Here is a 23,670-nt window from a genome sequence, read left to right on the forward strand (position 1 = left end):
GGTCTAATGTTTGGAGTCCTAGAGCGCAGAACAGTAGACCTAATTTCCAAAATGATCGGTCTCTTTTCAATCGACGTCGTCGAAGCCGTCAAACTTTTCGGCCAAATTCATATTCAGACAAACGTTCGTATGGCAATCAAGCTTCAACTTCTGCCGCTCCTCCTCAGCAGTCTACTTCACAACAGTCCAAAGATGGATTGTGTACAATTTGTGGTTGACAACACAGATGGTACCAATGTGATAAGCGATCTCAACCGTCCAATTTGCGACGCAATGCTAATGCAGACACCTTTGATGTTACCTTCCACTTCTGAGCAATCTGCACCACAGCAATATAAAGGCAAGCGTGTGGTTAGTACAATCCGTGTTTCTAAGGTGGCTACATTTCTTATGAAAAATGCCAATAATACTAAGCCTGTCCCAAACACCTTGTCTAACCAGGTCTTAAGTCTTCTTGGCTTCATACATGGCAAACCGATTAACATTTTGGTCGATAGCGGTTGTTCTAATAACTTTGTGAGCACTAGCATCGTGCATCGACTAAAATTGCCTACGGTTCAAAGTATTCAACCATATGATGTTGAATTAGCTGATGGTTCATTTTTGACATGTAACACAATAGTTCAGCACTTGCCATTTGACGTCCAAGATTATCAAGACAGCCTTTCTTTTGAAGTAATGCTATTATCAACTTATGATATGATTCTTGGTCAATGTTGGTTATACCAATATGATCCTCTTATCAGTTTTCGAGGACATACAATAACACTTTGCAAGGATGGTCAACTCATTACGATGAATGGCTTATTTCAAGTACAACCAATAGCTGTTGTTTCTGCTTTGCAAGTTAAGCGGATGGTATGAAAATCTGAGAACTTTATAGCACTCTTAATGATACGTAGCATAGATGATGCTTCATTGGATACAATTCAGTCCACATCAAAACCCACTTCTGCAGCTTATCTTGAGCAACCATTCTATAAACCATACTTGGACCTCTTTCTTGATGAATTGCCGAGCACCTTACCTCCTCGTAGACCAGTGGATCATCCTATTGATTTAATTCCTGGTAGTGCTCCACCTACACGAGCTCCATATCGAGTCTCATATTCCGAATCTCAGGAAATTCAGCAACAACTCGCTGATTTGCTTGATAAAGGTCATATCCGTCCAAGTAAAAGTCCTTTTGGTTCTCCAGTTTTGTTAGTAAAGAAAAAAGATGGTTCTATGCGCTTGTGCATAGATTACCGTGCATTAAATAAGCTGACAATCAAAAATAAATTTCCTCTTCCAAGGATTGATGAACTTTTTGATCAACTTTTGGGTGCTAAGATATTTTCGAAGATTGACTTGAAGTCTGGATATCATCAAATCAGAATAAAAGCAAGTGATGAGTATAAAATTGCATTTAGAACAAAATATGGGCATTATGAATTTTTGGTAATTCCTTTTGGACTAACCAATGCTCCTGCATCGTTTATGACATTGATAAATGAGATTTTTGGTCCATATCTGGATAAATTCGTCATAATTTATTTGGATGACATTCTCGTTTTTAGCAAGAATATTGCAGAGCATAAAGAACATCTTCGTTTGGTGTTTTTAATATTGCGGACTAATGTGCTTTATATCAACAAGAAAAAGAGCGAATTTTTCAAGGATCGGATCGACTATCTTGGCCATGTTATATCAGCTGATGGAATAGCAGTTGACCCTCAGAAAATCAAAGTTATTGTCGAGTCGCCTCTTCCAACAACAATATCTGATGTTCGCTCATTCTTGGGTTTGGCAAATTTCTACCATACCAAGGTTTACAAGTTTTCGGACATTGCTGCTCCTCTTTCAGAGTTGACGAAGTTTGAAAAGCTTACATGGTCCTCAGAAGCAGAAAAGTCTTTTAATGGTCTTAAACAGGCTTTGACTACTACTCGAGTCATGGCCATTGCAGATCCTCTCAAACCATTTTTAGTAATGACAGACGCGTCAGATCGTGCTTCTGGTGGAGTATTAATGCAAAATGACCGAGTTATTGCCTTTGATAGTAAAAAGTTTACTGCTATACAGATATGTTACCCAGTTTATGACAAAGAGTTCCTAGCCATTGTCCATGCCTATCGTACATGGAAACATTACCTTTTGGGAGCTGACTCTATTGTCAAAACAGATCATCAATCATTGCAGTATATTTTTATACAACCAGTTATGAATCCTCGTCAAGGTCGATGGGTGGAATTCTTGGCAAATTTCCACATGACTATTGAATATGTTCCAGGACTTCAGAATTCGGTAGTAGATGCACTCAGTCGAATGCCACAAGCTACGAACATGGCAATATCTATAGTTACTTTTGATATTCTAGATTGTTTCAAGAATGAATATTTAACGGATCGAGATTTTGTTGAAGTATTTCGAGTACTTTGAACAAATACTCCCACACAAGCAGCAATGAATCTGGTTGCAGCATATACTTTAGAAGATAATCTGTTGTATTATGAAGATTGAATTTGCGTACCACACAATTTACGCATGAGGAAGATGATTATTCAAGAACATCATGAAGTTCTTTATACAGCTCATCCTGGAATCAACAAAACGTATAAATTATTGGCAGCTGTATTTTATTGGCCTCAAATGAAGCAAGACGTAGTGAACTTTGTTAAAGCTTGTCACTCCTGCCAAACTATGAAGGCCTCAAGACAGTTACCACAAGGATTATTAAAGCCTTTACCAATTCCAAATGAGCGCTGGGAAAGCATTAGTATGGACTTCATTACAACGTTGCCTAAATCATCAAAAGGCAATACTCAGATATTGGTGATTGTGGATCGATTTTCCAAGATGGCACATTTCATACCTTGCAGAACTATTGCTTCAACACTAGATATTGCTTCGTTATTTGTGCAACATATGTTTCGAATCCATGGACTGCCAAAATCAATAATTTCAGATCGAGATCCCAAGTTCACAGGACATTTTTGGACTTCCTTATTCAAGTCATTGGAAACGAATCTTTTATTTAGTTCAGCATATCATCCACAGACTGATGGACAAACTGAACGAGTGAATCAAACATTGGAGGAAATATTACGACATTACATACAAACCCGCCTAAATTCTTGGGAAGAATATTTGCCTTTGGTGGAGTTTGCTTACAATAATTCTTTTCATTCAGCGATTGGAATGACTCCTTTCCAAGCAGCATTTGGACATACACCATTGATTCCCGCAAACTTTGTGATACAACATAAAGTTGCTTTAGCGGATCAGTTGGTAAATGAAATACAAGATATCCTTCTTCAGATCAAGGTAAGATTGGCACATGTTCGAGAGACTTATCAAAAGCAAGCAAATAAACACCGTCGCCATACAGAGTTTCAAGAAGGAGATTTGGTGTTACTATATGTTGTCTCGCATCGATACAAAACAGTAAAGTCTGTTTTTCCCGAGTTACGGCCTAAGTATTATGGTCCTTTCAAGATTTTGAAGAAGTATTCTACAGTCAGTTACTGAATCGAACTTCCAATAGCATGGGGAAAGATTCATCCAACATTTCACATTTCTTGGTTAAAGAAATATATTCTAGGAGATTCAATTATTCCAGATGTCTCATCCTATGTTCCAGATATTCAGGAAGAACACTTGATTTTAGTCCCAGAACTTATTCTTGATGTTTGACAAAAGGAGACAAGAAGGAAGATTATTACCGAGTTTCTAGTCAAGCGGATGGACCTTGAAGAGTCAGACTCTACTTGGCAAACGGATGAACAAATGCAATAATACCCTAACCTTTTACAAGAATTTTTGATAAACGCATGACAATTATTTAATAACAGGGTTTTATTTTAAATGGGAGGAAATGTCACGATTGTGACGTATTCTTTACCTTCTTTACGTGATTCTCTTGCAGATACAAAGACGTATCAGATCAGAGACCCCTATTCTCGAAAGGATTCGTCTCTTCGACCAAGAGTTGCACCTGTTCGGCGAATAGCCATGCCTCTTCAGCGAATGGCTGCACCTTTACGCCGAAGGGGTACAACTCTACAACAGAGGGACACGACTATTGGCCTAGAGTCATGTCTATTGGCCTATGGTCATGTCTTTTCATCGTGTCTTTTCAGATTCTATATAAGAACCCTCTTGTAACAGATTCGAATCAATCAAACATACATTCCTCTCTTGTGCCTTTGTCTCTAGTCTAGTTCAGTTTTCAGTTTCATCTAAGTACAATTATGAATAAACACACTTAGTAGTAGTGTTCTTCACAATGCTCAGATACCACTGTGACAAACGGGAGCGTATAGCAATAAAAAATATATTCGGATAAATATGATTTATCCCTTATTACTGAAGTTAAAGGATATATATATATATATATATATATATATATAGAGAGAGAGAGAGAGAGAGAGAGAGAGAGAGAGAGAGAGAGAGAGAGAGAGAGAGAGAGAGAGAGAGAGAGAGAGAGAGAGAAGATCGACACAATACTGGGACCAGAAGATGGGCAGGTCCCCCCTCGTAATAGTATCTTTATTACTGAGGAGATGTCTATACAAGCACTTGAACCGAACGTATTACCACGTTCGTTCTAGAATAAGATTTGATGGTTCCCGGAAGCCTCAGCTTCCTATACCTAGGGCGAAATCCTATTCTAAGGAACTTCCGTTCCTTATACCAAATCCTCGACAATCAAGGTTCTCGCCTTTGGATCTCACCTTCCAGACTCGGTCTTCCAGACTCAGGGAATGACATCTCTGCAACTCTTTTCCGACTCTGTTCCCAGAGACCTCTTCCTACAGAATAGCTCTGCTTTCTTCGACATGAAGTCCTTCCCTTGGGAATTTCAACTTCCGGATCACATCTTGAGAGCCTACCACTCTCGGATCCGTGGATCTACTTCCCAAACTCCAGTACGAAACCCTTGGGCTGATCTGGCTCTAGTTCCTCAGAGCACTTTTATCCTGCACAGGCTCATGCCTTCCTTTGCTCCTACTACCTCACGAAGAGGAAGTACACCTGCAATCAAAACTCAGAGATCATAACATGAAAATCGTTACCTTCATAATCTCGACGCTCGAAACGCAGCTCGGTTCTCGAAAAGCTGTTCCCCGGAAGAGATCTCTACATAGAAAATCCTCTCTTCCAATCCTACACACAAAAGAGGGGTGTTCTCGGGTTCCTTCTCGTAAATCACCCCTGTCTACGATGTTTATGGGCTGAAACCAGAGAAAAACAGCAGCTTGTCGCGATGAAAACACGCTCTGTAGGCACTTCTTCGCGAGGGAACTCCCGCACTGGGTCCTGGCGACATCAGGTACACATGGGGCAGCCATGGGCATCACCGGCAACGTCTTTTTTGCGGCCGAAATCGGCAGCAGCATCTTCTCCTTGTGAAAACTGGTCTTCCCTCTGGGAGAGGGCGTGTCATGCTTTTATAGCTCCCTGGCCACGGCAAAGATAGTAGAGCATTGGCTGCTCGCGTAGAGATCGCGGCCATTTTTTGTTTTTTTGCACTGTTTTGCTAGAAAACGAGAGAAATCGCTGGCTGGTTTTTGCTGCTTTATTTTCCAGGTGGTTGCCACTTATTAAGTGGGCAGCCGGCCTATTTTGAAAATAGTCTGAATCTGCCCAAAAACTCAATTAAACCTTATTAGTTAAAAACAATGCTTAAACAACACTTCCTAGTCGTCCTTGGATGCAATCACATGCACAGTTGCAATGCAGACATAGACTTCCTCGCGGGAAAGCATCTGCTTTCCCGAAAAGCAATCCCGCTTTCTCAAAAAGCATCTGTTTTTCCTCATAGTTTCCTATGAACCCATCTTCATTCAAGTGCTTGCTTTTCCTTGTGCACAATTCTAACACAGTTCGGAATTTCCTCTCGACTATGGATATCCCCTTTCCGATGCACCCGTCACTGACCTTGTGACGCATCAGGAATACCCATCACCTAGTTCTTCCCTACCGAACTTACGGTACAATCTTCTTCACGATGCTCTATGTCACCCATCCTATGATGCCTCAGAGATGTCCGTTCTCGGATTGTCGGATACTTTTCCGGATGCTCCCTGTCACCCATCCGACGTGACGCTTCAGATGTACCCGTTTCTGGTGGCCTTACAGATATTCGCGTTCAGTGCTCCCGTCATTACTTTGAATGATGCACTAGGAATACTCTGTACACGGATGTCTCCAGTGAGAAAAACCCTCTCACTTAAAATTCCAATAATTCATTTAGAATTATTTTTCCTTGGTGTTCCAAGCGAGAAAACCCTTTCACTTGTAAATCCAATAATTCATTTAGAATTATTTTTCTGTCAGATAAAGTGAATTTAGCAACTCCCTCTCACTTATAAACAGTTGTCCTCAACTGTAGAGGTCCAAATGAACTGCTCGGAGAGAAATCAGAAAAATTCAAAATCTTGCTTAGTGGTGAGTGGAGCATCGGATACTTTTCCGGATGCTCCCTGTCACCCATCCGACGTGACGCTTCAGATGTACCCGTTTCTGGTGGCCTTACAGATATTCGCGTTCAGTGCTCCCGTCATTACTTTGAATGATGCACTAGGAATACTCTGTACACGGATGTCTCCAGTGAGAAAAACCCTCTCACTTAAAATTCCAATAATTCATTTAGAATTATTTTTCCTTGGTGTTCCAAGCGAGAAAACCCTTTCACTTGTAAATCCAATAATTCATTTAGAATTATTTTTCTGTCAGATAAAGCGAATTTAGCAACTCCCTCTCACTTATAAACAGTTGTCCTCAACTGTAGAGGTCCAACTGAACTGCTCGGAGAGAAATCAGAAAAATTCAAAATCTTGCTTAGTGGTGAGTGGAGCTGGTCCTTTTTCAGAAGAGAACTTAAAAATTAAATTAAACAAAAATTCAAGAATTCAATACTTACCTTACCGGTTCATGTCCTTCCTCTAGTACCTCAAGGATATCCTTCACCAATCATCAAACTTACGAGCCATGTAAGAACTCGTTATTCGCATCTTTCAACAGATCAGAAGTTTCCTCATCCGAGAATTTGTAAACTCACTTTCCCCTTCTCAAGCTCGAGAAGAATAATCCTCCTAGAAATCAATCTAGATATGTGTCCTTGTGCATAATCCTGCACTGTTAGTCGAGAGGGTATTTAACCTCTTGTGTCCAAGTCATAGAGCATTAATCTCGATGTCTTTCTTTCACAAATAGAGGCTACGATCACCTTAAAGAAGGTTCTTGTTGCGGGCCGTCGCTCAACGTAGGTAGACGGTTCCAATCTGAAGATTGCTTGTGTACGGCGACACGTCTTTCCAATCTTTTTCTCCTGCGAGTTATTACTACCAGCAGTGTTTTCCCGACGCGTAGTAGAGTCTCTCCATTCTGTAAACATAATTTCAAACTCGGCCCACTGAAGGGCGAACCCGCTTTAGATCCTATGTGGTTAAGGTAATTCTTACCATTTTAAAACTGTTGGCGAATTATACTCTTACGAACATAATTGTTCAAATTTATTCCAACAGTGTGTAAATGCTACTTGACCTGCTCATGCAGAAACATATACCGCAACTAAAAGTTGCTACTGTAATGGTAAAAGCACATAACGTACTCAATGATCAACGACCATAAGAAAACCCCTTCTCCGTAGAGAAACCCAAATTTCTTCTACCGAACACACCTCAAATAGAGATTCTCGCGTCAGAATATCCTTGCACGCAAAAAGGCGCTCAAGAGAGTAAAACAAACTCCCGTGCATTTCCTGAAAAGGCAATTGGTTTATCTCATTTCATTCAGCAGAAAAAAAATTTGGCTGGTAGGTGACTCACCTTAGCATAGGTCTGCATCTTCGTGTGTTATCCATGTACCCAAAGGTGTACATAATTCTTAAGTTGTGTTAGAGTTTCGGTGAACCTGGGAAATTACCTTTCCTTCGTAAGATCCTTAGAGCGAAGACGCTCAACTTGACGATCCCTTTGCTCGATCTTAGAGCAAAACGCGCTCATCAAATAAACTTGGATTTCAAATGTGGAGTTCTACGAGCGTAGGCCAAGGCCGTCTCTTGCTTCTTCCCTCATAAAGAGAGTATTCCTTCACTTGTGCGAAAAGCACTACCATATCTTCCCTTACCGGGTAGGGGGTGTGGGCTTAAAGAGTACTCAAGCTTAATGAAAGCTTTTCTTTGCTTGAAAGCTCATAATCGTTCCTCCATAATTTCCTACCCGCAGTAGCAGGTAATCTGTTTGAGACTTACCGGATACCAGATCAATCATGGACCTTCCGGATGGTTAAGCAAAAGAGTTCATCGTTTAAAACAATGTTTTGACTCAACCCTACTCTCATAAACACTCAAGAGTGATCAATTCTGATTAGACATATGCATTCCTCGAGCGAAAAACAAAACGCACTTTTTAACTTCCTCAAAGATGTAACTTTGATCAGACCTGCCCTCTCACTTGAAGTTTGAGGGTCTTCTATTCAAAAACTCAGGAGTTAGATTGAATTCCCTTACTCCAAACTTTCTCCGAATAGCAACGTATCCTTCGAGGAGAGGTAACAAAAATTCATTATTTCTGTGTTCAATGGTTCCCGTCCCACTGCGGGGATTAGATTCTAAATTTCTATGTACACTGAGGTATACACTTTCAGCTTGTATTGTTGACTCCACCATCCGCTGCAAAGTATCTTGCGGATGCGTTTACAAAATTCGGGCAAAAGTCCTTCGTTAAACTTCTTTATCGTTTCTTCCTCAAAGAGGTTCAAGAAGGGGGCCACCTTAGAAAGAGTGAACGAATACCGATTCACATAATCCATGACTCGCTCGTGCTCCTATTGGGCAAACCGATCCCAATCTTCTGCGATGCCTTCCTCAAAGTGTAGAGGAAAAAAATTTGTTCAAAAATTCAGCCTTGAATTGAATCCAAGTCTTGTTGTGAATTCCTTGCAGAGCTTTGGTATACCACCAAGTACTTGCAATCCCCCTTGAGGTGTTTGGTCACATGCCTCACCTTCGACGCTTCTGAGAAATTGCCATTTGCAAAGGCAACTTCAAACTGTCGAATCAAAGCGGTAGCTTTTGGGACATCTTCCCTTTCATCAAAAGTATCAAACTTGATTGGAGTGTTTTGAGGTCTAAAGACCTTCTTTATATCCTTCCCGGAATGACAGGATTTCTTGGCTATGGTTTTGGATTGATGTTCATGGATATTTTTTGGATTTTGAAGGATCTTGAGCATTCCGCTCCTTGGATTCTCTAGGTTCTTGAGCATCATGCTCTTGTTGCCTTCTTAGAGAATCCCAAGTCTTATGTCGACTTCTTGCAGAGAGAAAAATTTTCCCAACTCTGCGAGCTTTTCCTGCAAGACTTAGGTTTCCGCCTGCTAACTTCTCTCTTGGCTTGTCATGGCTTCTTCCCGCATCTTCTTAGAGTCGTCCTCCTTTACAGAGAAAGAGAGGAGACCATGCTCTGATACCACTGTCACAAACGGGAGCGTATAGCAATATAAAATATATTCGGATAAATAGGATTTATCACTTATTACGGAAGCTAAAGGATATCGAGAGAAATATATATATATATATATATATATATAGAGAGAGAGAGAGAGAGAGAGAGAGAGAGAGAGAGAGAGAGAGAGAGAGAGAGAGAGAGAGAGAGAGAGAGAGAGAGAGAGAGAAAGAGAGAGGATCGACACAATACTAGGACCAGAAGATGGGTTGGTCCCCCTCGTAATAGTATCTTTATTATTGAGGAGATGTCTATACAAGCACTTGAACTGAATGTATTACCACGTTCGTTCTAGAATAAGATTTGATGGTTCCCGGAAGCCTCAGCTTCCTATACCTAGGGCGAAACCCTATTCCAAGGAACTTCCGTTCCTTATTCCAAATCCTCGAGAATCAAGGTTTTCGTCTCTGGATCTCACCTTCCAGACTCAGGGCATGACATCCCTGCAACTCTTTTCCGATTCTGTTCCTAGAGACCTCTTCCTGCAGAATAGCTCTGCTTTGCTGGACATGAAGTCCTTCCCTTGGGAATTTCAACTTCCGGATCACATCTTGAGAGTCTACCACTCTCGGATCCGTGGATCTACTTCCCAAACTCCAGTACAAAACCCTTGGGCTGATCTGGCTCTAGTTCCTCATAGCGCTTTTATCCTGTAGAGTCTCATGCCTTCCTTTGCTCCTACTACCTCACGAAGAGGAAGTACACCTGCAATCAAAACTCAGAGATCATAACATGAAAATCGTTACCTTCACAATCTCGACGCTCGAAACGCAGCCCGGTTCTCGAAAAGCAATTCCCCGGAAGAGATCTCTACATAGAAAATCCTCTCTTCCAATCCTACACACAAAAGAGGGGTGTTCTCGGGCTCCTTCTGGTAAATCAGCCCCGTCTATGACGTTTATGGGCTGAAACCAGAGAAAAACAGCAGCTTGTCGTCATGGAAACACGCTCTGTAGGCACTTCTTCGTGAGGGAACTCGTGCACTGGATCCTGGCGACATCAGGTACACATGGGGCAGCCATGGGCATCATCGGCAACGTCTTCTTTTCGGCTGAAATCGGCAGCAAGATCTTCTCCTTGCGAAAACTGGTCCTCTCTCTGGGAGAGGGCGTGTGATGCTTTTATAGCACCCTGGCCACGGCAAAGATAGCAGAGCATTTGGTGCTCGCATAGAGATTGCGGCCATTTTTTGTTTTTTTGCGCTGTTCTGCCAGAAAAAGAGAGAGAAATCGCTGGCTGGTTTTTGTTGCTTTATTTTCCAGGTGGTTGCCCACTTATTATGTGGGCGGTTGGCATTTTTTGAAAATAATCTGAATCTACCCAAAAATCCAATTAAACCTTATTAGTTAAAAACAATGCTTTCACAGCACTTCCTAGGCGTCCCTGGATGCAATCAGATGCACAGTTGCAATGCAGACATAGACTTCCTTGCGAGAAAGCAGATAAGCAATCCCGCTTTCTCAAAAAGCATCTGTTTTTCCTCAAAGTTTCCTCTGAACCCATCTTCATTCAAGTGCTTGCTTTTCCTTGTGCACAATTCTAACACAGTTCGGAATTTCCTCTCGACTATGGATATCCCCTTTCCAATGCACCCGTCACCCACCTTGTGATGCATCAGGAATACCCATCACCTAGTCCTTCCCTACCGAGCTTACGATACAATCTCCTTCACGGTGCTCTCTGTCACCCATCCTATGACGCATCAGAGATGTCTGTTCTCGGATGGTCGGATACTTCTTCCTGATAGCTCCCTGTCACCCATCCGATCTGACGCATCAGAAGTACCTGTTCCTGGTGGCCTTACAGATATTCGCGTTCAGTGCTCCCGTCATTACTTTGAATGACACACTAGGAATACTGTGTACTCGGATGTCTCCAGTGAGAAAAACCCCCACACTTAAAATTTCAATAATTCATTTAGAATTATTTTTCCTTGGTGTTCCAAGCGAGAAAACCCTCTCACTTATAAATCCAATAATTCATTTACAATTATTTTCCTGTCAGATAAAGCCAATTTAGCAACACTCACACAGGAGATGAAGCACAATAAGGGAAAGCCGAAGGAGAACAAGACTTCTCAAGGTACCACTCAGACTTCTCAGAACCCTCAGAACGGTAAGAACCATAAGAATGGTAAGAATGGTAACTTTTCTAACCAATCTTCCTCTAGTCTCTCAGAAAAGAACTCTCCAAATGAATCTAAGGGTAAAGCTAACACCGCCAAAGTGGACTGGCTTGCCCCTATTTTTTTTGAAACCCATGTGAACTCACTTGCTCAATTAAAACCCCCAAATAAAATAACTTAACCACAAAAAAACCCACCAGATCAAAATGAACTCCAACATTCGTGTACAGACGGCGTCACCCTCTCTTCCTCTCTCCCGCGCTGGCCTTGTGTGCACTTTGCCCCCGCGAGACTTTTTGCTATCATAGCCTGCGACGAATTCCAAACACTGTTCTCTTGGGGGAAAAAAAAACAAACACTTCGCACCCGAAGTGTTAGTTCATTTGTGATTATTACTGGATCCCAGAGGCAAAACTTGTTCCAAACATAATTTCTGCTCCTGGAGTCCCAGAAGCTGCACCTGTTCGTTATTCCCTTTGAGGTGTAACCATACCGAATTCTCAGGACGGAGGTGGTCAATCTGACGATGCCCTTACTCTCATCAAAGAACAGATGGCCACACTTTCCACAAGTCTCGCATCACTACACACTCGTCTAGATCATATGTAGACGCAAAACAATTCCCGGAATCGTCCTACAACTTCTCGGACTACACATGTTGATTCAACACCTTCGTTTGAAGCTTCAGTGGACGAACCAAATGAACCAGATCCAACTGATGAGGTAGACAATCGCGAACTTTAATTACTTTAGAAAATTTTTAATGCTGCACAAAAGAAGAAGCTTGATGTTAAACTGCCTGAGCCCTATAATGGTCGCCACGATAAGCGCGTGCTGGACCAATGGCTGTTCAAAATGGAGGTCTACTTGTCCAACACAGACTAAGTCGAAAGTAAAAAAGTTGCACTTGCTAGTTCTCTGCTCAAGGACAAAATATTTATTTGGTGGCAACGACGGGTTGTTGATGGTAAACACACACCTTCTTGGGATAAATTCTGGCGTGCTATTTGCAAGGCGTTTGAGCCTGCCAATGCGGATTTTCATGCCCGATCCTTCTTCGCTGCTTGAGCCAAACAGGTTCCTTGGCCACGTACATCACAGAGTTCCAAAGGCTAACTTTGGAGATAGAGACCCTTAGTCCCTCTGATAAACTTCACAGCTTTATCGACAGACTCGAACCCAACCTGTAGGACGATGTGCACAAATACAACCCTACCACCTTGAATGCTGCACTTGCTCATGTGGAGCGTCTTGGCGATAATCGGCGCCCTACACAAAATTTTCTTCCCGGTGACAGCTCTTCAAACAGTGCTCGCTTTTCACAGAGTGATCGCAAAGAAAGCTATAGCCAAAGTCAACAGCATCAATCTCAGTCCAAACAGCAAGCAATAGAGCCTTATTCAGCTTCAAGGTTCTATTCTCAAGATTGATAATCTCAAAGTAGATCTTCTTCAAATGCTCCACTTGATCATGGTAAAGGACGTGATTTTTCTCAAGATCGGCGTTCCAATACTCAGCAAAGCTCTTCGTCAAATGCTGCTTCGACTTCAAAGAAGGATGGTTTATGTACAATTTGCGGTGGTGACCATAGATGGTATCAATGTCCAAAGAGACCAAATCCGTCTAATTTGAAAAGAAATTTCAACGCGAAACATCATCGAATTTTGAACAACTAGATTCTGCTAAGGATAAAGAAAAATCTGTGGTCAATACGATTCGTGTCTCAGAGGATACGGCTATGCTTATGAAGCATTCTCAGTGCAATTCTTCAGTTTTGGAGCCTCTCTCAAAGCAAGTTTTGAGCCTTCTTGGAACTATGAATGGTAGCTCCATCAATATTTTGGTGGACAGTGGATACTCGAATAATTTTGTCAGCACTCAGATAGTTAAGTTCAAGAACTATCCTGCATTGGATGCGAAGTGGATGGAGGAGGAGGACCTAGCAGATACTCCTCAGATTTTGTAACTTTACTTAAAGCATTCGGTTTAGCACAATCTACTCCAATAGAACCCCGACTTCAGCACGGGTGAGTCTAGTGCAGCGGGTTTGCACAAGAGGGGAGTTACTCCGCTCCTTTGTCAACTACCCCGATTTTGAATAGAGTCACTGATGTCTCCTTTGATTTTCAAGGATACTAAAGGGCTGAATAGTATTCTGCTGTATGACTTTATAACTAGAAATTCGAAAATAAAATTGATTGATTTGTACTTGACTTGTTGAGTGCAAGAACTGAAAGACGAAATGACTGCAGCATTTCGGTCTCATAATCTCTATAGACATGATTGCAATAAGGATTAGTTAATCGAGCATCCATGAGGTCCGAAATGGATCTAGATGCGATTACTAAATACGTTGCCAATTAATCATGGTCTGAGATTTGGAATGAATTTGTATGTGATTTGTCATGTGATGTCAAGTGATGTCCGATGATGTGACCGTCGTTTTGTACAAGTGCTAGATGTGTTGTGTCTAGTGCGTCAGTACTAACATTCAGTGTCTACTAAAACAATCTATGGCCTCTGGTTGTTTTGCAGGCATAATCGAGGGCGATTACAATTCTTTCAAGAGGAGGGTATGTCACAAATTGGTGACGTGGCAGGCCCCCGAACACACACACACACACATACGCACACACACACACACACACACACACACACACACACACACCTTGCTGACGTGGCAGCAACCCGAAAAACGCGCCGCAAAAGACGTCGGAAAACGCGTTGACAGGTTGACGTGGCAGACAGTACGGACGTCCGCAGTTTACGTTGACATGCTGATGTGGCAGTGTACGGATGCCCGTCATTTGTGCTGGTTGCTTTTGGTTGGCAGTTTTTTGAGTAAAAGCTTTTGGGCTTAAGCTTTTGAGTTATTTTTAACTAATTTTTGGGGCTCTGCTTTTGGGCATCCCTTTGTAAGAATAAATAAATCTGTTGGGCCCTCATTACTAAGAGCATCTAGACGCAGAGTCTGAGTGTGAGTTTCCGCTGACTCCCTTGTACTTTGCACACAGATTAATATAAAAAGAAATATTGAAAGGGGCGCCAGTCTTTGGGGCCAATACCTCTTGGCATGGAACTACGCCGGGCCGTGTCGTCTTTTGTGAACTGTTTTAAAGTGAATCTCTGCTGTGTTGCGGTAGAATCTAGACTTGGGGTGTCCAAGTTTGTTTCAAGCTCCCCGTTCTTCTATATAAATCATGCTGGCAAGTGGAGTGTGGAATCTGTGTCGTCGAAAGCTCTATCTCGTGCGTGAGCTATCTCTCTCGCCCTCTCTCCTGTGCTCTATCTCCTCCTGTCTATTACTACTTTCTTATTATTTCACGTCTTGGGCCTACTACCCCTACTACATAATCCCGTATACTTCTGTTGCCTAAGCGCCATGGCGTCACACGATGCTTCTCCGCACGAGAATGGCGCGGCCAACATGCATCAACCCATGGAGAAGGCGCCTCTTTCTCCTCCAGACTCCACACACATGCACGGACTTCGCTCGGAGGGTACTTGACACGAACACAGGGAGTGGATCTTCCGGCTACACGGACCGCCTACAGACACGCGTAGGACGAACCACCTGACCATAGCCACCATCCGGCAGCTCCCCCGTGCTGGGGCCAACGTCCGAGGACGTAGGCGTGCACCTGTAAGACCGAGCGTCCCATACCACCCGGCCTCACCTCCTCGAGGTGACCTCGCGCACTCCTAGCCTCGTGGGCTAACCACTGGCACTCTGCCAGTGGGGGTCGATAACCGCAAATGAGGCCTTGGCCTCCCTTCTATAATAATGGCCGACCGCACTGGCCAGGTTCACACTACGTCTGTCCGTGACACTGGACGCCCATCCCGACGGCGTCTGGGCTAGATCCCCTCTCTTGTGAGCGGGACATAACATACTTCCCTCCTTAAGAACCATTGATGTCCTCATTAATGAAGTGGGGATACCGAGCTTTCAAAGCTCTAACTGATTCCCAAATGGCGAACCTTTCAGATTGAGCCTTCCATTTAATTAAGTACTTGTCATAAGCCTTTTGGCGTGAATGACGGGTACGATGATCTAAAACTGCCTTTGGTTCTCGAGGATAGCCGACATGAAACACTGCGAAGGAAGAGTCACTTTGTAGGCAACGCAGCCAATCTTCTTTGTGATCAAGAATGGACCACAACATCTAGCTGAAAGCTTATAATCTTCCTCGTTCGCATGGTCTTGGAATCCTTGGGTATCTTCAGATAGACCCATTGTCCCACCTCTAGAGTCTTGGGAGATCTCTTTTGATTAGCATAAGTAGTGACTCGATCACGAGCCGTTCTTATACTATCCTTAGCCGAGCATTTCTTGCAATGAAGATGAAGAAGATGGCAAGCTTAAGCATTGGAGCACGGCTCTTGTTGGATTTTCATTCCATAGCCACAGGAAGTCACGAGCTTGGCGTTCCTTGACTTTTTCTAAGCCAATAGCAATTGGGGATTTAGGCTCAAATCCATACATCAGCATGAATGGGGTAAACCCAGTAGCATAATGCTTGCTACTATTATAGGCAAACTCTAATTGTGAAAGATACCTTTCCCAATCAGACTGTCTATGAGAGACATAGGCTCTCAACATGTCCTCTAACGTCTGATTCATCCTCTCAATTTGTCTGTGGGACTCAGGATGGTCAGAAGACGACATACTTAACTTCGTCTGAAGATGAGCAAACACATCTTGCCAAAATCGGCCAGTGAACTTAGTATCTTGATCATTGACGATATCCTCTGGCAGACCATACAGTTTATAAAGCTGATGGGCTTCTTTTGGAAATTTATCAAGGACTATGCTCATATTGCCGAACCCTTTACTCATCTGGTAAAGGGCGTCCAAAGCAAAAAGCGTAGTGTTAGTCTGTCGATTTGATGGACCGATGAGCTCGATCAATGTTTTTAAGCGACTTGTTATTACTGCACCGATGTTGCAGATTGTGGATCTGAACAAACCCTTTGTGGTGGAAACAAATGGCAGTGGTTATGCAATCGGCGTTGTCCTATACTAGGATAAGCAACCTGTAGCATTTGAGAGTCGCACGCTCACAGACGTGCACACATTATTCCACACAGAGAAGGAATTGTTGGTGGTCATTCATGCCTTGAAGGTTTGGCACCATTACCTCCTTTGTGCCCGTTTCGTGGTATAAACGGACCACCATTCTTTGAAATATCTTTGTGATCAGCCCGACCTTTGTGGTCGAAAGGCAAGGTGGGCCGAACTCATGTAAGAGTTCGATTTCGAAATACGCTACCATAAGGGTGCTACCAATACGGTAGCCGATGCCCTTAGTAGGATCTCCGAGGTAAATTCTTTTTCATTTGCTGAAATTTCGACTGACTTCTATCTTCTCTCAAAGGGCGGTGCCAAAACGATCGTCACTTTGGTGCAATCTGGCAACGAGTCCAAGAGGGAATACATAGCCTAGAAAGCTATGGCAGTTTGGACGCCCCTGAGCTGGCTATGGAGAGAGCTAGCGAAGAAGTATTCCATTCGTAATGGATTACTTTTCAAGCAAGGCAAAGTGTGTGTGTCCGTTGATGGGGATATCTGCAAGCAAAGTTTGTTTGAGTGTCATGATGCACCAAGTGCACGACACCCTGGCATACACCCTACTTTGGCCTTGGTTGGCCGGTATTTCTTTTGGCCGCACATGAAAGCTTTTGCTGAAAAGTATGCGCAGGAATGCGCGCAATGTTAGCTCAACAAAGCTGAACGTCAAAAACGCGCTAGGCTGCTACATCCTCTGCAAATTCCCGATAGTAAATGGACAAAGCATTTCTATGGACTTTGTAGTTGGATTACCTCGAACCAACCGTGGTCGTGATGCCATTTGGGTCGTCGTTGATCAACTCACGAAGATGGTGCGATTTATTCTTACAGGTTCCATCGTAAAGAACCACGAGTTAGCTCAGCTCTTTGTGGAACATTTATGCAAACTATATGGTTTGCCTGACGTGAAATTGTCAGTGATCGTGACTCCAAATTCACAGGCAAGTTCTGGCAAATGGTCTTCCAGAAATTGAAAACCCGTTTGTGCTCGTCCTTAGATCATCCTGAGACTGATGGACAAACTGAACACACAAATCAAACTTTGGAGGACATGCTATGAGCATATGTCTCTCGACGTCAATTTGATTGGGAAAGTTACCTCCCACAGATTGAGTTTGCTTATAACAATACAAAGCACTCGGCTACTTGCTATAGCCCGATTATGCTTATGTACGGTTTGGAATCGAAACCATCAATCACCATCGGATCAAGATGTGATCAGTAGCCGATTTCTTATACGACAGGCAAGAAATGCTCCAGATCGCAAAAGAGAGCATAAAGATGGCACAAGATCGTGCCACTTTTTACGCTAATCAGCCTCGACAAACCCGCGAACTCCAGGTGGGCATGTGGGTGTACCTTAAGGTACCGAAGGATTCCGAAAAGATTTGAACTGCCCATGCTCGAAATTATTTTCTCGTTATTGTGGTCTGTTTCAAATCATAAAGAAGATAAGCGAGGTTTCTTATAAGTTGGACCTGCCTCAAGGTATTGCTGTACATCCGAGTACATCCCGTGCTCCACTTAAGCTATTTAAAGGAACGGCTAGGGCAGGATGACTTAGTGATTCCTCTTGAGCAAGTCCCGAACTTGGAAGACACCACCCATTATGTTCCACTTGAACTTGAATCGGTTCTTGATGGTCCGCAAGTCTCGCAAGACTCATACTGCGAATATTTGATCAAGTGGAAGCATCGTCCCCCCAAGCCACTTGGGAATCAGTTAGATTGTTAAGGAATCGCTTTCCCGGTTTCATAACCGAGGACATTGCTGAGGACAGCAATTAAAAATAGGGGGGAAGTGTTACGTCCCCAGACATCAGGATGGGCGCCTGCAGTATGTCCAGCTAGTGTGAACCTGGCCCTTAGGTTATGAAGTCCTATAAATAGGACTTGGGTCTCATTTGTTAGTCATCTTGTGTGATCACCACACTTGGACTCTAGGCCCTAGGCAGTTCTGTCTGCACACCCGTACTGGTGTGGGCTTGGTGGTATGGGACACCGACCCTTGTGGCAGGGGCTAGCCCGTTTGGCTGCACGCTGCCATGCTCGGGGGTGGGCCCGTATTGGCTCTATGGTTGGGAGGTGAGTGTGATGTCCGCTCACTACGTGTGTCTAGATGTGAGTTTGGCTTGTGTCATGTCATGTGTGCGGGATGCATCCGGCGTGGGACTAACAGTGGGTATTCCAAAGGACATATCCATCTTCATCTCCCATTTGGCGTTGCTCTCGCCAATCTTAATGAATAGTGCATAGGCTGGCCGGTAACCTTCGTTGACATCGGTGTTTCCATATCTCGCCATTCGCTCAACGAGCATCCATCTGGTTTGCAGTTTGGCTCACACCATCTGTGCTCGGGCAGAGCCATGCGGACATGACAAGAGTTATGGCAGAAACTTAGTAGGCAGATCTTTGTCTGCGTACTTTGTGTTGACATATGCTCCTGGGTGTGTAGTGTTGGTGTGTGGGATAGTACCTAGTTCTACACCCACTATTGGGCATTGACGATGTTAATGGGGATTTTGTAGTATGTAGTCATGTGCATGATGGAGCTGATGGTCATATTGCCTTGTGGATGACTACCATGAGTCTATACCTTGCACTTTCCTTTAAAGGTGAATCTGGGCTTATCCTGGATTCATCTATGTATACCTTCCGTGGCAGCAGTTTTTGGTTATCCTCTTCAGCCTCTACTTGCCCATCCTTCACCCTGCTGTACAGAGGTTGCTATAAGTGCGTCTCTTGATGCTGTCCAGGTCTTCTCAGTCCTGCCCCTACCTTCCTGTGTGGTTGCCTCTTTGCAGCAGTTTGGAGGTGCCTATCTTTGAGAGGCGTTTGTGGATACCCTTTCCCTCCTCCTCCCTCCTACAGTACTTGCCAGGGCACTTTTTGCCCTTGCTAGGTGGGGTTCTTTCCTTTGGTATATTTTTTAGGTTTGTTCACGGTTTTGGCCTTTGGCATTTGTAATTGCGTACGGGCGTCTTATGTAAGAGTTTTCACTTCCTTTTGGGATAGGCACCATTTTTGGGCACTCCAAGGGGGTCAAATAACAAAATATCAGCTATGCTTTGAGAGAGAGAGAGAGAGAGAGAGAGAGAGAGAGAGAGAGAGAGAGTCTTTCAGAATCATCGCGGAGCAATGACAGAGATTGGAGAAGCTTTAGCGAAACTACGGAGGCAGGTGTTTACAGATGGTCCTTTTTTCAATTTTGAGCAAGAGGTGTCCGCTCTTTTAGAGTACATATACAATACACAGCTTGAATATGCAGCTTGTAAGTGCTCTCTTTTCTAGAAATTTCAAGTTTCTGTTGTCTCAGGATGTGTTTGTAAGGGCTTGAAGATTAAGGCCAGCTTCAACATGTGTCACATTTGCACGCATGCAGGTGCAGAGGACTTGTGTATAACTATGGATGGATCAAAAGACTCGTATCGGCTACTCGGGAATTTTGCTGCTGGGCAGCCTCTGTATGAAATTCATAAAGCTGAAAATGATGATTTATACATTTGTTTTAAGTCACCTTATTCTTCAAACCACACTTCGAATGATTCTTCCGCAGTTGATGCCAAAGTAAAGGTACCAGTCTTGACAACAACAGGTGAAGATTTCTGCAGGTTATAGTTTAGGCATTATTTGTATAAAAGTTCTACATAAAATTATGTAACCATCATTTATTCAAGATCCTTACCTGTAAATTCAACATTTTGTTTTTAATATGCTGCAAGAGAACTCTCTCTCTCTCTCTCTCTCTCTCTCTCTCTCTCTCTCCCCAGGTCATGTGTTCAAGACTTGAAATTGGGATTGTTCCTATGATGATAAACCCCCCCCCCCCCCCCCCCCCCCCCCCCCCCCTTCTCTCTCTCAAAATAGTTAGAGTTCAAGGCTTGTGGGATAGACTTTGAGGTCACTTTGGATTGTTCCTATAACGTTAAAACTTCTCCCCTTCTCTCTCTCTCTCTCTCTCTCTCTCTCTCTCTTATAAAAAACACACACACACACACACACACACACACACACACACACAGTTAAATTGTCTTAGCTTTTGAACTGGTCAATGAGAATGAATGAAGTTGAGGGCTCCCCCATAGGCTCTCTATATTGGAGGACCCTCAAATTTTCAGTAGTAACCTTTAAGAGTAACACATTCCCATACGAAGCTAGTCATGTCTTGAGAAGGACAGTGGGGTAGAATGTCAAAAGGTCGAATCACCTCCAATACCAAGGAAAAGAAAGCCCTTATGTGTCTAGATCTTGGTTTAGAAAATGCCCTACGTTTATGCAAAAGGTAAAGGGTGTATGGGGTTGCCTTTCTTGATTTAAAGGCCCCCCCAAAAGCCCCCTCTTACTCAACAAGGAATACCTTCTTTTGATTCCATCAAAAGTCCTTTGGCTTGTTGCACAAACAAAAGAAATATCCAGAGTTTGAGGAAACATTGAGAATTTGAAAGAAGATTTATCTTTATAGGGCCACAATTCTTAATTTAGTAATTGGTTGCATTAGAAATTCTTTGGAATGACAAGAAGCTTGGTCCTTGGCATGTGCTTATAGAATCTTAACCCTGTGGAGAAAATATGAGTACATTTTTCTCATGACAAGGCTTTGGAAGAATAACTTCCACAAGTGTGTTGTGCCGGCCTCCATAAGTCGATGAAATAGAAAGTGCATAAAGTGGCACAATGGCCTACACAAGATGATGAGAAAGAGAGTATGGTCACTATTCAAGATCCCGGAAACTAAATGGCAATTATCTCACATAGTTGCCCACATATACATAAGGCTAAGCTCAAGAAAAAGAAAAAAAAAGAAGGTTTGCCATCATTATCTTGGCATGTGCCATGAATTGTCAAGCTTTATCCGATCGTCCACAATTGTTCCCAAGAGCTCCATGCGAATGCCTTATGTAGGCCAAAAAAGCATGAGTGAGCAATGTAAGTCATGATTTCTCAATGCAAGCTATCTTCCTATGTTGAATACAAAGACAATAGTTTTATTGGTTTCCTTTGGGTCCACATCTTTGTGATTGCTGGTTGTTTTGTTGATGCTGCTTATTTGGGAACCCATACTTGTCCTTACCATGTTTGTGTTTGAAGAGACTTCTTTGGGATCCACCTTGTCTTTGTGCGAGTCAGCAGTGGTCTTTGCTTCAGCCCTTGTACACTTGGCTGGGGACGGGATTCAAACTTTGGGAGTTGATACTTTAACCGTTTTTGAATCCAAATAAACTCTTGACCTTTTTGTGCTTGAAGAAACTTCTTTAAACCCCAAATCTAAGTTGCAAAATTTTGCAACTTTGCGATTTTCAGCCGTTCTTACACACTTCGATTTTTTTTTCTTGTGATGTTGGATCTTGTGATTTTTTATCAGAGATATTTATCTTCTTGATCCATATCTGCTTTTGGCCAATTTGGCTCTTTGGTATCTAGATTTGTCGAACTTTTTGGCTTTGACTCGTTGTTCTTTGCTTTGGGTCTTTCTTGGTATTACAAATTTTGCTAGTGATAGTGATGACCTGAGTTCCTGGTAGGGGATGTCATAAGAATCATCATTGTTGCTACTATCCTCAATAAGGTTGAATTCTAGCACTTTTCCTTTGTGGTTTGGCTAGTTATGGAAAGTTACTATCTGTTTTCTCTTGGATTGTTGTTTTTGGAATAATGTTTAAGCTTCCGCATTGTGAAGCTCCACACATCCATAGTTCTTTATGCTTACCCACCATGCTCGAAATTTTGTATCTTGCTATCGTAGCAGAATCAAACTCTTCTATAGGGGTACGGTTCACGTCCGTATAACTATGGTCTTTCAAGTTTAACCTCGTAGTGGTTTCATGTGTCAATGGTATATATGGTCGTATCCCCAATCTTGGACCATTTTCAATTGTCGCATGAATGGTCTTCCTAGAATGATGTCATAGTTGTTGTTCTTGCAAAAGTAGAGAGAGAGAGAGAGAGAGAGAGAGAGAGATTTTATTATCATCCTCGGAGGTTGAATATAACCTATGGGACCAAAAATACATAGGATGTAGTATGTGTGTGGCTGATGAGTGATCTCGATGCTCCAACATTATAGTGATGAGAGTCGCAATGGAGAGTCCACATTATGGCTAGGAGAGGAAAGTGTGTAGGTCTAATTCATGGATCGCCAGCAAAAAACTCTCTCGCTCTCTCTCTCTCTCTCTCTCTCTCTCCATGTGCCCCCCCCTCTCCCCTTTTCCCCTAAAAATCAAAGCAAGATCTCCTAAGATTCTTACTAATAAGCCCACTTTGGAAAATTTAGCACACTTACTTTGGGTACATTTTCTTTATCATGATAAGCTCAAAAGTAGGATGAGACAATTTTAACAAACGCTACAAGCACTTTATAAAAGGCTTTAAAAAGTATTTTTTGTGATTTGTTTTTAGATATGCTTAGTATTTTATTGAAATCCTTTCTCACAAACATTACTACTACTTTATAAAAAGCTTTCAAAAATGTTTTTGGTGATTTATTTTTAGATGCACTTAGTATTTTATTTTTTTGTTAAATTTAAAAAAACATTGAAGTGTTCTATTTTGGTACCAAACCAGTGTTAATAAAATGGACCCATATGAGGCTCTTGAATGAAAGTTTTTTTTTACACTCAAATTCAAAAGTCAATTAATCAATACTTCACATCAAATGTATGATTAACTCCCTTCTACACTAGGCTTGTTTTAGAAAGCCAGAAACAACCCTAGTGTCTCTCTTCAAGTTACACAAAATTCAATTAATCAATACTTCACATCAAATGTATGATTGACTCCCTTCTACACTAGGCTTGTTTTAGAAAGCCAAAAACAACCCTAGTGTTTCTCTTCAAGTTAGGCTTTGGGTTCTTCAAAAATTCTAGGCAAACATACATATAATTCAACATGGCCAAAGAAAAGATGGAGAGACCCCTTGCTATCAAACTAACACTCAATCACAAACACCGATCTCTCGAGATAAAACTAATCTCAAGATCCCGAT

At 42.5% G+C, this 23,670-nt stretch overlaps 1 protein-coding gene across 2 annotated transcripts in view; it reads left to right on the plus strand.

Annotated features, from left to right (window-relative positions):
* LOC147435998 (DUF309 domain protein) overlaps positions 1 to 20,426 on the plus strand; it is a 33,894-nt gene extending 13,468 nt beyond the window's left edge. Inside the window, exons 2-3 of one of the 2 annotated variants that reach the window (XM_086488905.1) lie at positions 19,812 to 19,959; positions 20,071 to 20,426. In XM_086488905.1, the coding sequence (XP_086345031.1) occupies positions 19,812 to 19,959; positions 20,071 to 20,306 (384 nt within the window). In that variant the 3' untranslated portion in view covers positions 20,307 to 20,426. The remainder of the gene's footprint in view (positions 1 to 19,811; positions 19,960 to 20,070) is intronic. The other variant, XM_086488906.1, reaches the window with a different exon arrangement.
* Positions 20,427 to 23,670: the final 3,244 nt, after the last annotated feature.

This window comes from Adiantum capillus-veneris, chromosome 18 (assembly GCF_014529385.1).
Source record: "Adiantum capillus-veneris isolate H3 chromosome 18, ASM1452938v2, whole genome shotgun sequence".
Classification (NCBI taxonomy): Eukaryota; Viridiplantae; Streptophyta; class Polypodiopsida; order Polypodiales; family Pteridaceae; genus Adiantum; species Adiantum capillus-veneris.